This window comes from Canis lupus, chromosome 20 (genome assembly GCF_003254725.2).
Source record: "Canis lupus dingo isolate Sandy chromosome 20, ASM325472v2, whole genome shotgun sequence".
NCBI lineage: Eukaryota > Metazoa > Chordata > Mammalia > Carnivora > Canidae > Canis > Canis lupus.
In genome coordinates, this window is record NC_064262.1 from 5,704,677 (window position 1) to 5,721,816 (window position 17,140).

A 17,140-nucleotide genomic window follows, 5' to 3' on the forward strand; every position below is an offset into this window, starting at 1 on the left:
TGTTGGGTATAGAGATTACTTAAAAATAAAATATCAAAAAAAAAAGTGTTAAAGCTTTAAGGGAAGAAAACTATTTTGTACCTTAATCTGCCTGGCACTTGGCAACTTTCTGTTCACTTTATTCTTGTCCTCTTCAATCAGTGGGTGCTCACAGAAACATTAGGATAAATAAAGCACAAATGTGAATGCAGTTTTGCTTTTCAACTAGATGTGTAGCTACAGGACTCCTAAACACAGACAAAATGACAAAATAGGCTAACTTAAACCTTCATCCCCCAACATGGACTTCCTAACTGCCTGTATTTGGAGGTTGAGGGGGGAACAGAAAGGCTCTCCTAATTCTTACCTCTTCTTCTCTCCCGACATTTTGTAATGCATACCGAAGTGTTTGCTACCCTAGCAAGCACGGTTCCCAGGCTTGGGACTGGGATATTCTATAGGAGCAGCCTGTGAGCTCTGGCTTGGCCTTGCCCACTCTTGGCCTCCGTATCTTCACCCAGGATGAAGACAGTAAAAGACAGGCTAATCTTTACAAATACGTGCAGAGAAAGCACACTGAAAGAAATCACCTTCAGCGGCTGAATTCAAAATGATACTGACAGATGCAAGTGCAGTTAAGGCTTTACCAGGGATTTGTTCTATAGAAATACATGGGGAGGGCACCTGGCTCAGTGGTTGAGCATCTGCCTTTGGCTCAGCTCCTGATCCTGGGGTCCTGGCCTTGAGAGTCCCTACCCCCACCCCTGCATCAGGTTCCCAGTGGGAAGCCTGCTTCTTCTTCTGCCTATGTCTCTGCCTCTCTCTGTGTCTCTCATGAATAAATAAATAAAATCTTTTTTAAAAAAGAAATACTTGGGGAACTACTAACTGTTGATGAATGCAGCTATCAGAAGTAATGCAGGCAAGGGAGTAGCTTGTTTTTTGTGGCTCCAAACCTATGGAGTGAGAATCACAAGTAGCTAGGTTTTAGTTCAGTTTTAAAAAGAATTCCTCTTATAGTGAAAAAAACCATCTTAGAAAAATGAAACCCCGCCACTGAAGGTGTTCAAGGAGAGATTGCTTGTCAGGGATTTCATAGAAATAATTCCTCAATTGGAAGAGATGTAATAGATTTCTAAGATCTTTTCTAACCCCCAGAGTTTAAGATTCCTTCTACTAAGGGAACTTTTTTTTTTTCAAACAATACTTTAAATGTTTGTGGTATATTTCTCTTCTGAGCGTACTGATTTTAATAAGTCTTGAGGAGTAGGGAGGTACATGGAATAATGATAATCTTTTTTTTTCTGATTTGTTAAGATATCCATTTATTTTTATTGAAATATAATTAACATATAATAGTTTTAGATAGAAAACAATAATTTAATATATGTCCTTATGATTTTCTTTTTTTAAATAATGATAATCTTAAAGACATGTAAGATCAAGTGTGAGATATTTGGATTTATTTCTGTGATGGGCCTAAAATGAGATTAAGGCCATGAATCAGTCACCACAGGAAATACTTGGCTGGCTAAAAAGGTTTTCAAATTGCCTATGAATTCCTTTCAGGGAGCATGTTTTCAAGTGATGCCTTCTTTAATATGTAGAAACACTTTCAAAAAGGCCATTATGTTCCTTGGTAAATTATGAAAGAAGAAAAATGGATTTTTTTAATAATGCTTCTGTACTATTACCCTCATTTTATAGATGAAGGAACTTACTCAGAAAAGCAAACTAACCTAAACAGTAGGTTATGACAGGCAGACCCAAGGACTCAAACCCAAGTTTTCCTGGCTATAATACCTATAATCATTTCCCCACTGTGTTTATGATAAACCTCAAGTATGCTGCAAAGTTGGAAATAGTTGTACAATGAGCTTCATACCACCCACCCCTTAGATTCTACATTCTACTATATCATCTAATCAGAATCTTTCCATCTATCCATCCTTCCTCTCATTTTTAAAAAGATTTATTTATTTATTTATTTATTTATTTATTTATTTATTTATTTATTTATTATTTATTACAGAGAGAGAGAAAGATTGTGTGTGTGCGCGTGTGTGCGTGCACACACAGGAGGGGCAGAGGGAGAGAGAATCTCAAGCAGACTCCACACGGAGCGCAGAGCCGGACTCAGGCTCAATCTCATGACCTGAGCTGAAATCAAGTCAGATGCTTAACTGACTGAGCCACCCAGGTGCCCCTTCCCTTCGTTTGTTTGTTTGTTTTTTTTAAGATTTTATTTATTTACTCAGAGGCATAAAGAGAGAAGGCAGAGATACAGACAGAGAGAGAAGCAGGCTCCATGCAGGGAGCCCAATGTGGGACTTATCCTGGGACTCCAAGATCACGCCCTGGGCCAAAGGCAGACGCTAACTGCTGAGCCACCCAGGGATCCCCCTCTTCATTTTTTTAATGCATTTGAAAGTAAATTGCAGACATCATAATCTTTTTTTAACAGCTTCATTGAGTTCTAATTCATAATACCATAGAATTTACCCATTCAACTTACATAAATCAGTGATTTTTAATGTATTTACAGATATATGCAGCCATCACCATAATCAGTTTTAGGACATTTTCATCACCCTCCAATCTTCCCATTCTGCCCAGACCCTGCAACCATTAACCTTTATCTCTGTAGATTTGCCTATTTTGGACATTTCATATATGTGGCATCATACAGTTTGTGGTCCTTTCTGACTGGCATCTTTCACTTAGAATAATATATTCAAGGCTCATCCATATTGTTGCATATGTCATTACTTCCTTTCTTTTTATTTCCAAATAGTATTCCATTGTATGGTTGCACTGCATTTTATTTATTCATTCATCAGTTGGTGGACATTTAGTTGTTTCCACTTTTTGGCCATTAAGAAAGATGTTGTTGTGAATGTTTTGTACACCTTTTGTGTAGAAATAAGTTGTTATCTCTTTTCAATGTATACCTGGAGTGGAATTTCTGGGTCATATGGTGATTCTGTAACTTTTTGAGGAATTGCCAAATCGTTTTCCAAAGCTGATGCACCCACCATTTACATTCCCACCAGCTCTATAAGATTTCGAATCTCTCCACATCCTCCCCAACACTTGCTATTATCTTCTTTTTGAATCTATGTTTGTAGAGTTATTACATTCCTCTTCCCATTGACTCCACCCTTAACATCAAGCTCCAAACAATCATGTCACTGTAGCTCAGTCCAGCTCCCTGTGTGACTATGTAATTTGGATCAACTGTAGACCTGACTCAGATTTCTTACTTATAAAGGGAGTTTAGCTCATCTGGGCTTCCTGAGTAGTTTCAAAGTGGCATCATCACAGTGTAGAGGTTAAGAACTTGGGTTTAAAGTCAAACAAACATGGATTCAAATCTTTGCTCCCTACTTAATTTCTGTGTGCCCTTAGGCAAGTCACTTTACCTCTCTGAGCTTCAGTTTCCTTAACTGTAAACTAAACCCCCTTCTTGGGGTTTTACAAATGAATTTGGGTAGGAGTGCCTGGGTGACACAGTAAATTAAGTGACCAACCCTTGGTTTCGGCTCAGGTCTTGATGGCAGAGTCCTGGGATCTAGCCCAACTCGGGCTTGGGCTCTGGGCTCAGCACAGACCCTGTTTGCGTTTCTCTCTGCCCCTCCTCCCCCCAAATAAATAAATCTTTTTAAAAAAACAAATTTGAATATATAGTAGGAACTGAATATATGGCAGCAGTTGTTGTTGCTATTACTTTTTATTCTGTTCTAATGGTATGTGTGAGCCATATTTCATATCAAATAAGATTCTCCAACATTCCTGAAAGACTACACAATTATGGAACACATGCCAAAGATGTCATATGGGTCTATTCTCAGCAGCAGATTGATTGTCACCACTGCCATTCTCCCCTCCCTGCCACTGAACATCAATCCCTAGCTTAGGAGGATTATTTGCAGCAAGGCCCAGCCCTTCCCTTAAATTTCAAGGGACTGATACTTTGGAACAGTCCTTTTATAGAGTCTCTATCCCATCTCTAGTAAGGTGAGAGAATGATGAAATCATCAAATACTAAAAACAACAAAGAAATAGTGAGCTAAATAAACTAGGAAGAACCTGAAAAGACAGTACTGTATCAACATATTCTATGGCAACTGGTGGAAAATTTGATAGAAAATCAGTTCCAGGGGTGGTACTGGTTTCTGAGCACATATCTTGGGCTGCAGATGAAGTGAAAAGATAGTCACAGAGAATATTGGCCTGAGTTACAGGTAAAGGGTGGAAACACCTTCTAATCTGTTCCATCACCTTAGTAACAGAATTTCAGTGTGAAAGAAAACAATACAGATACCGATCAAGGATAAAGGAGAACTTAGTACGATTCAGTAATACAGTAAAAACAAACAAAAAAAAATCATTTCTTAGAGAAAGAATGGAGTTTAGGATATAATTATTGGAAGGGAGAATATCACTGATACTGCAATATAAGAATTACCTCTAACAGAAAACTTCTATTCCTTAAAAGTTATGTACATATATATATGTTAAGAACAAGAAAAAGGAAGAGTAGTTTTAGGTGTCATTTTTATTGTTTTAATACACAGTCCCCTGAGGCTTCTATACTAGTATTGGGTGTGTACTTGTGCCCAGGTAGTGTTCTGTGGTAGTATATTCTGTTGGGCTGAGCCCTCTGTCTGACAGAGGGGCTTACATGTTATTCACCATAAGCTAGAGATGTGTTTATTGTTCCCTTTCTAGTCTGTTTTATTTTTTTACCATCATTTATTTTATTTTATTTTATTTTTTAATAATAAATTTATTTTTTTATTGGTGTTCAATTTGCCAACATACAGAATAACACCCAGTGCTCATCCCGTCAAGTGCCCCCCTCAGTGCCCGCCACCCAGTCACCCCCACCCCCCACCCGCCTCCCCTTCCACCACCCCTAGTTCGTTTCCCAGAGTTAGGAGTCTCTCATGTTCTGTCTCCCTTTCTGATATTTCCCACCCATTTCTTCTCCCTTCCCCTCTATTCCCTTTCACTATTATTTATATTCCCCAAATGAATGAGACCATATAATGTTTGTCCTTCTCCGATTGGCTTATTTCACTCAGCCTAATACCCTCCAGTTCCATCCACATCGAAGCAAATGGCGGTATTTGTCATTTCTAATGGCTGAGTAATATTCCATTGTATACATAAACCACAGCTTCTTTATCCATTCATCTTTCGATGGACACCGAGGCTCCTTCACAGTTTGGCTATTGTGGACCTTGCTGCTATAAACATCGGGGTGCAGATGTCCCGGCGTTTCATTGCATCTGAATCTTTGGGGTAAATCCCCAGCAGTGCCATTGCTGGGTCGTAGGGCAGATCTATTTTTAACCCTTTGAGGAACCTCCACACAATTTTCCAGAGTGGCTGCACCAGTTCACATTCCCACCAACAGTGCAAGAGGGTTCCCTTTTCTCCGCGTCCTCTCCAACATTTGTGGTTTCCTGCCTTGTTAATTTTCCCCATTCTCCAGTGAGAATGGTATCTCACTGGATACTGGATACTGGATACTGTGAGGTGGTATCTCATTGTGGTTTTGATTTGTATTTCCCTGATGGGAATACAAATGATGCGGAGCATTTTCTCATGTGCTTGTTGGCCGTGTCTATGTCTTCCTCTGTGAGATTTCTGTTCATGTCTTTTGCCCATTTCATGATTGGATTGTTTGTTTCTTTGCTGTTGAAAAGTTCTTTATAGATCTTGGAAACTAGCCCTTTATCTGATACGTCATTTGCAAATATCTTCTCCCATTCTGTAGGTTTAGTCTTCTGTAGGTTCTTTAGTCTTGTGTAGGTTCTGTCTTTTAGTTTTGTTGACTGTATCCTTTGCTGTGCAAAAGCTTCTTATCTTGACGAAGTCCCAATAGTTCATTTTTGCTTTTGTTTCTTTTGCCTTCATGGATGTATCTTGCAAGAAGTTACTGTGGCCGAGTTCAAAAAGGGTGTTGCCTGTGTTCTCCTCTAGGATTTTGATGGAATCTTGTGTCACATTTAGATCTTTCATCCATTTTGAGTTTATCTTTGTGTATGATGCAAGAGAATGGTCTAGTTTCATTCTTCTGCATGTGGATGTCCAATTTTCCCAGCACCATTTACTGAAGAGACTGTCTTTCTTCCAGTGGATAGTCTTTCCTCCTTTGTCGAATATTAGTTGACCATAAAGTTGAGGGTCCACTTCTGGATTCTCTATTCTGTTCCATTGATCTATGTGTCTGTTTTTGTGCCAGTACCACACTGTCTTGATGACCACAGCTTTGTAGTACAACCTGAAATCTGGCATTGTGATGCCCCCAGCTATGGTTTTCTTTTTTAAAATTCCCCTGGCTATTCAGGGTCTTTTCTGATTCCACACAAATCTTAAGATGATTTGTTCCAACTCTCTGAAGAAAGTCCATGGTATTTTGATAGGGATTGCATTAAACGTGTAAATTGCCCTGGGTAACATTGACATTTTCACAATATTAATTCTGCCAATCCATGAGCATGGAATATTTTTCCGTCTCTTTGTGTCTTCCTCAATTTCTTTCAGAAGTGTTCTATAGGGGATCCCTGGGTGGTGCAGCGGTTTAGTGCCTGCCTTTGGCCCAGGGCGCGATCCTGGAGACCCGGGATCAAATCCCACATCGGGCTTCTGGTGCATGGAGCCTGCTTCTCCCTCTGCCTGTGTCTCTGCCTCTCTCTCTCTCTGTGTGACTATCATAAATAAATAAAAAAATATATTAAAAAAAGAAGTGTTCTATAGTTTTTAGGGTATAGATCCTTTACCTCTTTGGTTAGGTTTATTTCTAGGTATCTTTTGCTTTTGGGTGCAATTGTAAATGGAATCGACTCCTTAATTTCTCTTTCTTCAGTCTCATTGTTAGTGTATAGAAATGCCACTGACTTCTGGGCATTGATTTTATATCCTGCCACACTGCCAAATTGCTGTATGAGTTCTAGCAATCTTGGGGTGGAGTCTTTTGGGTTTTCTATGTAGAGTATCATGTCATCGGCAAAGAGGGAGAGTTTGACTTCTTTGCCAATTTGAGTGCCTTTAATGTCTTTTTGTTGTCTGATTGCTGAGGCTGTCTGTTTTAATGTGTAGTTTTCAACGATCCTCCTCCCTACTTAGCTCTTTTTTTGGTTCCTGGGATTTCCACACACAACCTACCCCAGTCTATCCTTTTCTCCTCTACCTAACCCATATTCCTAAAACACTGTGTTTATCATGTCACCCTCCCCATCAGCAGTCTGCTTTGGGCCCATTTACTGTCTGTCCAGAATCCCAACTCCCATACCTACCTTTTAAGGCCGGATTTCCCTTTTCTCTCCAACATAGATTCACCATTCCAGTTGTCCTGTACATTTCTCCTTGCTTTATCCGTGTTCTTTTCCTACCTGAAACCTCTGATCTTGCCTTTAAACCTTCTTCAATCCTACTGGTTCTTAGTTGCCCTACCCATATTCCACCTTTATGTAAATAAACTTCTTATAGGTAGTCCCAAGTGCTAGAGATAAAAGATGAATTAAATGACTTCCTCCCAAAGAATCTTATCTCCTTCCATTCTTGTTTTTTTTCCTTAGATATAGCCACACTGGCCTACTTTGTGTCTCTCAAACCTGTCAAGCTAGTTCCCATCTTGAGAACTATATACTTGCTATTCCTTCTGCTTTAAGATGCTCTGACCCCCACATCTTCATAAGTCCTTTCAAATCATGGTTCAAGTTTTATCTGACATTGTTGGAGAGTGCTGAATAGGACTCTGGCCATTCCAGCTTAACCTACCACCAGGCACCCTGTCATATACATACCCCTATTGATCTTCTTCATTTTACTTATCCATACCTTCAATTGTCTTGGTTTTTTTCTGCTTCCTTCCATCCAACACACACACACCTTAATATGTAAACTGATGAGGGCAGGCATTCTGTGTTGCTTACCACAGTATTCCCAGTATTTTGAACATACATGGTAAAAGGCAGGCTCTCAGTAAATATTTGTTGACTGAGATGTCCTAGACACTATGCTTGGCCATGAGGATGATGGGCTCTGAACCGTGAACATCCAGGTGAGTGATCTGTCCAGTATCAGAATAGCTACTGGTGACTGCTAGAAGGTCAGTTTCCACTTATGTGCTGTTTATCTTGTGATGAGACCTGCTTAATTGTATTCTAGTTTTTGCCTCTCCCCTATGCTGCTCAGAGCAGAATAAGAACTGCCTCATTTATTATGAGTATGCTCAAAGCTAACCAGGGCTTGCTGGCATTGCTGTAAATACTGTGTGTTGAAAAGACTGTGGAAAAACCATGTTGCTGCTATGACATGGCCTTGTGACAAGCTGTCCAGTCCAGGGACTAAGAGCTGTACCCACTAGCATGCCCTGTTACCCCAGGCCACTGACTTAATTTCTTTGTGCTTTTGTTTTCTTCCCTTGCAGAATGGGTTTTGGGGATTAAATGTGAATAATATCAGGAAAAATATAGAATGCATAAAATTCTAACTTTTTCCCCCTTCCTAGATGTGAACGATTAGAAGAACAGCTAAATGACCTAACGGAGCTCCACCAGAATGAAATCTTAAACTTGAAACAGGAATTGGCCAGCATGGAAGAGAAAATTGCATATCAGTCCTATGAACGGGCCCGGGACATCCAGGTTAGCATGAAGGATCAGATGTTAAAGCAAAAGACTAAGAAAAAGTAGAATGGTGGTTGGCAGGGGCTGGAGGTTGAAGGGAATGAGGGGTTCTTGTTTAATGACTACAGAGTTTCAGTTTTACAAGATGAAAAGAGCTATGGAGTTAGATGGTGGTGATGGCTACACAACATTATGAATGGATTTAATACCACTGAGCTATACACTTAAAAATGATTAATTAATTTATGTTAGGTTTCTTTTGCCACAATAAAAAAGAAGAAAAAGGAATAAAATACTGATACATGCTTTATAACATGGATGAATCTGGAAAACATTAGGCTCAGTGAAAAAAAAGGCCAGTCACGAAAGGCCACATATTATGTGATTCCATTTACATGAAATATCTAGAACAGGCAAATCTATGGAGACAGAAAGTAGATAGTGGGGCCCAGGGGCTGCACGAAGATGGAATTAGGAAGTAATGGCTAAGAGGTAAGGAATTTCTTTTTGGGGTGATGAAAATGTTCTAGAATACGATGGGAGTGATGGTTGCACATTATGAATTTACCAAATGCCACTGAATTACACTTTAAAATGGTTAAAATTAAATGGTAAATTTAATGTTAGGTATATTTCACCATAATATTGAAAAGTTTAGGAAAAAAGATGGCGAAGGTAGAGTATCAAGAGAAGGTTATACCAACTGTAATATACCTACTCTTCAAATGAGGTACATTTCTCAAAAGTCTATACCATGTAAGGGTGGTATGCTTGCTTGGGTTCATAAGAAATGTTCTGAGGATCACAGGTCTCAGTATATAGAAGACCATATGCATTATTATATCTGTTGATTACTACTTCAGGAGCTGCTCTGACAGGACTCATGGCCGTCCTGTATTCTTCTATAGCAAAGGGAGCTTTTGTCCTAGTTGCCAAGCCCAAACCTTTTACAGGCATATTGCCAGGCCATTTCGTGAGAGTAACACATAAGACAGTTATGTTTAAGACCCTCTAGTTTATGCTGTGAGGAAATAGAATATGTAACTTTTTCTTATTCCAGTTGAGAGGTATTTCTAAGGGAACAGTTGCTGGTTTCACATGAAAGCATCTTGAAATAAGCTAGTCTTAGAGAAGAGAAGTGGTCCAGGAATCTTGTTTTATAGCCTAAAAGAATCAAGGGAATGTCTGAATCATTTGCCCAGCCGCCATCTTCTCCAGACTCTGGAAGTCTGTTAATGTTTCAGTTTTTTCCCCATGATCATTCTGGGCTGGGTAGTATTCATTATCTATTCATTAGCTTGCTTCAGTCTGAAGTTGCCTAGCCTTCATCTCAAATCCCAGGAAACCAGGACACATTGACACAAGACCAGAAAACCCTAGGGCTCCCACCACTACTCAACTTTAGAGGATATCTGACCATAGCTAAGGAGATAGGTTCTGTCCTCTGAATGTTGAGGGTAAATTTCATATAAACTCATGGGTTGAAGGGAGTATATCACTTATAACGTTTGGTCTAGTGTTTGGGCATAGTGTCCTTACAGCCATTAAAAGGGAGGGAGGGATCCCTGGGTGGCGTAGCGGTTTAGCGCCTGCCTTTGGCCCAGGGTGTGATCCTGGAGACCCGGGATCGAATCCCACGTCGGGCTCCCGGTGCATGGAGCCTGCTTCTCCCTCTGCCTGTGTCTCTGCCTCTCTCTCTCTCTCTCTGTGTGTGACTATCATAAATAAATAAAAATTTAAAAATAAATAAAAATAAAAATAAAAAAATAAAAGGGAGGGAACGTCCTCTTGTATGTGATTGACTTGACTCGGAAAACAATGGATAGTACATACAAGTATGTCCAGAGGATATTCACCTCATCACTGGTATAGTGGGAAAGTTGAAAATAACCTAAAATCTCTCCAACAGGGAACTCAATAAACTGGGACATATCTGTCCATACTATAAACTGCCACATAGCAGTTAAAAAGAATGAGGTAAATCTCTACACATTGACATATAACGGATTGGCAGGACCCACTGTTGAGTGAAAAAAAAATGAGCTCTGGATTAGTTCCTATAGTATACTATTTGTATTAATATAGAAAGTCAAAAAATAATCCCATACATTTCCCTAGGCTTAAATTTGTATGCAGTTAAACAGGTGAAAGAATGAATACATATCAAACTGACAGTATTACTTCAAGGCTAAGACCTGAATTTGAGAAAAATATCAAGAGACACTGTGTATCCTATTTGAAATGTTTTATGTTGAACAAGAATAAAATTCCCCCCCGCCATGATCATTGTCCTGTGAAACTTAAATTAGTAATTTTTAAATGGAAAGAAATCATATACTGGAGGTCTTGGCATTAAAACATTCGAGACCAAATCTAAGTGTGGCTGGTACTTCCTGTGAGCCATCCCACAAGGATTGCAATGAAGGGCAGTTTAGGTGAATAATAGTCACTTGAATAATGACTTACACATTTGGCCTTTCATATTTGAGACTTTAACACATTTAAAATCATTGGCATAGCTCAAGATGCATCTGGCTTACCCAAAGTGCATGTCAACTATTCAAAATACTGTGAATAGAAGGCTTAACTATTCCCTGTTCTGGCCCACAGGAGGCCCTGGAGGCATGCCAGACCCGTATTTCCAAGATGGAGCTGCAGCAGCAGCAGCAGCAGGTGGTACAGCTGGAAGGGCTGGAGAATGCCACTGCCCGGAACCTTCTGGGCAAACTCATCAACATCCTTCTGGCAGTGATGGCGGTCCTTTTGGTCTTTGTCTCCACGGTAGCCAACTGCGTGGTTCCTCTTATGAAGACTCGCAACAGGACGTTCAGCACTTTATTCCTTGTGGTTTTCATTGCCTTTCTCTGGAAGCACTGGGATGCCCTCTTCAGCTATGTGGAACGGTTCTTTTCTTCCCCCAGATGATGCTGGCACAAGAAGGCAGTGCTCCCCTACCCTCTGGCGAGTGCATGCAGCGAAGAATTAGACAGCAACTTACCTACTCTGAAGTTTTCTACAACAAAAGAGTTGAGTGAATCTGTTTACATTTAGAATAATGTTTTTTTCTTCAAGAGACGCAATTGCAATAGTATTTTTTAGATTTTATCCAAGAAGTTTTTTGGGCAAAAATCTTGGATCATTTTTATGTAGCATGATTTTCCTTGGGATGCAAATCTTAAACAGTCCTTTAATATGAACCAACAATCTGGAGCACACTGAAGGGCATTCTAAATTGTGGCTTGAAGGACTGCACTAAAACCCACTAAAAAGATGCAAAAACCTGATTAGGGAAACCAGTTAAACCTAACACCCTGCCTCGTCTGGGCTCACCACCTCTCCCCCTCCCAGACTAACTTTACTGTGAAATCCTACCACATTCCATGTCTGAATTTTTGGATTCAGGGTGGATTGTCCTTGTCCGTGGAAGAACACATGGATCTCTCCCTGGCTTTCTCACCCAAGTTGGCCACTCATGCTAACCCTGGAAGTATGATCACTTTTGAACCTGGTCCCTTAACCTTTGCTAGGATACAAAAGTGAGAGCATCATGCCCCAAAGGATCACTGCAAAGCCCTACTACAGTATTTTGAAGTAGCCCTTTAAATACTTAATTTTAAGCAAAATCCCTTGGCCGCACTTTTAAGGTTTTTTTAAATATGTGTATAGTCACCAACTTAAAAAAAAAAAAAAAAAAACAGAAAATCCGAACAGCATACTTGAAGAATGTAATACTCAAACTCTCAGTGCTTCCTTATGGTTTCTAATAGGATTTTTTATTATTGTTATTATTATTATTGGGTTTTTTTGGAAAGGGTTGGGAGGGTCTTTTATTTTTCCTTTGAAATAAAGAAGTGATGTTTTTAAATGAAGAAATGTGTGGATATTTAAGTGTGCTGCTCCCTCTTGTCTTGAAACAGTTTGAGTAAAGGAAGACTTGCTATAAATGCTTCCCTCTGATGCCCTTGTTTTGAGATGCAGCTTAGACTTCCTCCTCTGGCTGCTGCTGCTTTTTGGTGTCCTGCCACCCCATCCCCACCACTTCATGGGCTTGGCTTGGTTGGAGAGGAAAGGGGTGTGCAGGGAGAGGAGGAGGCTGTTTCCACAAACCAGCATGATAGGATAGATTTTTTTTGCCCCAAGAAAATGTTCACCCAGTGACTTTGCGTTGGGGTTGTCTTTAGGAAAAACTGAGACTATATTATGACAGTCATACATAATTCCTTGTGTTTCCTTAATTTATTTTTAACACCCCCTAATTACTGAAACCAAAGTGATGTGAAATCTTCTCTCTGCATTTTGGCCCCAGCATCCTTAATTTCAAAGCTTTATTCTGTCTGCCTGAGAGAATCAACTGAGGGTGGTTCTCCCTAAAGAACAGAAAAGGATCTGTCAGGTTAGAAGGACCCAAGTTTGGGGTGTAAAATGTTGTCTGCTTCCTATTCATCTAGACTGACTTACTAACATACCTATGCTCAGTGGACTTTTATAGACAGTTTAGAAAAAACGACTGAGCCTTCTTCCCCCATGCTATCACCAGTTCGACCAGAATGGAACTGGGCTTTTAGAGCATATCTAGAAAGCTTGGTTAATCTTTTCATATTCATAGTATTGAATCACAAATGCTGTTCCCTCTTGGCCTCAGTTCTGTGCAACTAAGTGATGAGCAAAGGGCACATAATATGCTCTGAAAAGAGTAGCAAAGCATGCTTTGCCTACTCTTCCCATACCAGGAAATCCTTTTGGAACTAGATTAGCATTGCCTTCTCTGTCTGAGAGGATGGTTTACATGACAGCTCCAGCCTCCTGCAGCTTTTGCAGGCTGGCCTTCTCAGAGTCAGCATGTTGTTTCCATAATCATTTTGATATTTTAACTCAGGTACCCCAATCTTCACTCCATCCCCAGATGATTGTAGTACAACCTGTTAGCTCTGTTGACCTCTCAAAATTAGTGCCCAAAGCAGGGACCACAGAGATGAATTTTCTATTAAAAAAATAATTGGAACCAATTCATGTTCAGGCCAAAAACAAATTGTTGCCATGCCTATGTATTTTAAATGTTAATTTTGCCTAAAAATATTGCAGTGACTTTAGGCGGGAGTGCCAAAGGCCACCATGACCTTGTCAAACTAGCATAGTTTCTCCTAACCTTCTGCCCTAGCTTAATCACTAAGAATAGGGAAGAGAGCCCCACAAAGTTACCAAAAAGAGGCTCTAGCCGCCATCCTCTGGCTTTTCTAAGAACCTTTGAGTCCCCTAAACTGTGTAGAGGCTACTAACTTTTGTGGGCACTAGAAGTCACTGTGATGATAGATTGAAATTGTTTCCATTTGCTATGGGACAATTTCTATCAAAGGAAGGTTTTTGCCTCTGGACAGGCCCCTGCGCTCCCAGCCAAACAGGCCATGCTAACCGCCCACCATCCTCTCTCAAACTGTCTTAGGAAGGAGCTTCAGGCTAGGTCAGTCACAGTAATGGCTTTCCAGCTGTCTTGTCCTTTGATTCTTCACCAGGCCTGACAGTTGTCTGCATTTAATGCTATTTGTAACCATGCATCTGTGTTCATGCCTTCCCCCACTTCTCGCTGCCCACACCTGTTGCCTTTGTGTTTCTCTGCATTGTGGCTGTTCCTGGGTTCTGGTCTATTCAAAGCTCTTCTATAGCCTCACTCTAATGGTTGTTTAACAATTGTTCTGTGAGCGGACATTTCCCCTTGCTTTAATGCTTCTTCTCTTTTAAAGACTACGTGCATTCCCTTTGAAATGAAGCATTCCTGGATTACCTGTTAGTGCTGGTGCTTGAGGCTGGCTGTGGTAGCCTGGGCGACTCTGTTCAGGTTGTAGAATAACTAATATTTTACCTTTTTTTTATGACTCAATTGAAGGGCACTTCTGTCTGCTCCGATTTTAATTCCTTGATATATACCCAGTGCATCCTAGCAAGGAAGGCTTTCTACTCCACTGGCTCCTTCAGAAGCAAAAGTACGTTAAATTTTACACTTCACTGACTGGGGTCTTCTTTCTCCCCTGTATCCCCTTCACCCAACTGAAGTAAAAAGCTGAGACCAAGAAGAACACTGGGATCAAGCCTTCCTTGCTAGCCATGCCCTAATAATGAGCATATTTTTATGTGGTCTCCACTGCATTTGGTTTTGTTTCTGACTTCATATTCCTTTGAGGTACAGTCAGAGGAAATGCTGAATTCCAAGTAAGCTCCAGTGAGGAGCTACCTTTCAGCTTTGGGAAATACTGCATCCAAAACAAAACCAAAAACTATAATCAATAAATTGACACAGGCAAAATTATGGTTCCCACCCCCACATGAAACGGGACGTTTTGAATGTGGCTCTAAGAGTGAACATTTCTGTCTGTGTGTTGTGTACGCTAGGTGATGCCCTCAGCAGGACTGACTACTAGACTGTAAGTGTGTTTTATCAAAGTGTGTCAGAATAAAAACTCACTTGCACGAATTGAAAAGTACAGAAATGACACTTGTGAACGCGTGAACGTTAACACTGTAGTTGATAGATCTTAAGCTGCTAATTGTTGAGAGAGAATTACATTTATGTTTTGTCTGGTTGCTGCATATTCTCAGCAGCACTTTTACTGTACATACAAATTGAAATAAAGACCTCAGCTATTAACGAGGTGGTTGGACTCGGGTTTATTTTGCTCTTTTGCATATTTATTCAGTTTCCATGACAAGTTTGTCAGTTTGAAAACTTTCCACTAGTTTGTATTTTTAGAAAATCTGTGTGTGTGTGTGTGTGTGTGTGTGTGTGTGTGTGTGTGTGTGTGCACACTCAGTATCTTGAAACCATAACTGAGAGGTAGGTGGCTGTCACCCAAGATTTTATACCCATCATTTCAGACTGTCACTTTGCCGCAATTCTTTCAACTGGTAGGTAAGATTGCCTTTTAGTTATTTGGAGGAAGTTTTTTAGAGGTATCCCCCCACCTCAGATTCATCTAGTGACCCCAAATGGGTATAATAATCCCTGTCCATTCTTTTTTACAAGTGTGTTTGTGCTCAGAGGTGTAGCTACCAACTGTCACCATACAATGCTGTTATAATACCATTGATTATATTCCTAATCCCTGTTCATTCTTATAAGGCTTTGTTAATAAACAAATGTTATGATGGGTATATAAATACACTTTGTAAAACATTTGACATTTGAGGTCTTATATACATGGAAGGGGTTATTATCTAGCTAAATCCCATCTATGGTTTTGTTAGGGAGTAGTAATTTTTTTTAAGTAATCTCTGTGCCCAACATGAGGCTTGAACTCACAACTCTGAGATTGAGTGACATGCTCTACTGACCGAGCCACCCAGGCATCCGTAGAGGTAGTAATTTTTTTTTTTTAAGAAAAGATTTTATTAAAAAAATAAAATAAAAAGATTTTATTTATTGGAGAGAGAGCATGAGCAGAGGGCAGGGAGAGGGAGAAGCAGGGTCCCCACTGAGCAGGGAGCCTGATGTGGGGCTCCACCCCGGGACCCCAGGATTATGACTTGAGCCAAAGGCAGGCACTTAAACCACCTAACCACCCAGGCACCCCAGAGGCAGTAATTTTTAATATGGTTTCTCCTTAATGATCTCTAGGGCAGCCTTTGGAAATCCAGAAGCTCTCATCTTTCCTTTGACAGGGTACCAAGCAGGTATCTGATGACTTGATTCTTGACAGCCACAATTTGAATGTTGAGATATTTGGACCCACACTTCTGGCTTACTAGCTCTGCCTCCTACCCATCTGAACGTTAGAGATATCTTGATCCTACCTAGTGGGTGTTGTGAAAATAAAGAATGCCTCTGTAAAAGCTTTTTAAATTGCAGTGAGAATGCCTTAAATTTCTTGAAGTGTGGACCAGGCTGCCATGTACATATATGCACGTTGAACATTGCCCAACCCCATAGTAGGCTACACTATGAACTCAGTATATCCACATGTTGTGCAGGGCATAACAGGTACAAAGAGCGGGCCTGATTATAATAATTATATAATGTATAATCTCAAAGCATGCTTTATTTTCATTCATTAAGAACTTGGAAGAGTGGAAGGCTGGTAACAAATCTGAGAAGCTGCTGTAAAAACAGACTGGGGAGACAGGCAAGGGTATGGCCAACCAGAAAATATATCTCACCAAAACATTCAAATGTACTACTTTTAAACTCTATGAACTAAGCCAGCCACCTAGCCAGCTTGTGACCTCGAGTCTAGGTAGCGAAGAATGGCTAACATTTATTACTCACTAAATGTTCTTGAATGCCAGGCATAATGCTTAGTACTTGGCATGCAGTTCTCACTGCTCCTCACAGTCTCACACAGGCAGTCCCCGCATTGTCTAGGTTAGGAAACAACCCTGGGTTCAATGGCTTGCTCAAAATGATACTGTTAGGAAATGGTAAATGAATGTGTTGGAAAATAAGTCGGTACAATATATATAACAAAAGATGAGGGCTTACAATGTGTGAGTCTAAGAGTTAATATGAACCAAGAAGAAAACAGCTCAGTAGA

The 17,140-nt window shown here is 40.2% G+C and overlaps 1 protein-coding gene across 8 annotated transcripts in view; it reads left to right on the forward strand.

Moving 5' to 3' along the window:
- Nucleotides 1-15,264, forward strand: part of TMCC1 (transmembrane and coiled-coil domain family 1) — a 241,320-nt gene extending 226,056 nt beyond the window's left edge. For all 8 annotated transcript variants that reach the window (XM_035702800.2, XM_049098550.1, XM_025449249.3 and 5 more), the window contains 2 exons: nt 8,504-8,639; nt 11,232-15,264. In XM_035702800.2, the coding sequence (XP_035558693.1) occupies nt 8,504-8,639; nt 11,232-11,546 (451 nt within the window). In that variant the 3' untranslated portion in view covers nt 11,547-15,264. The remainder of the gene's footprint in view (nt 1-8,503; nt 8,640-11,231) is intronic.
- The last annotated feature ends 1,876 nt before the right edge of the window (nt 15,265-17,140 follow it).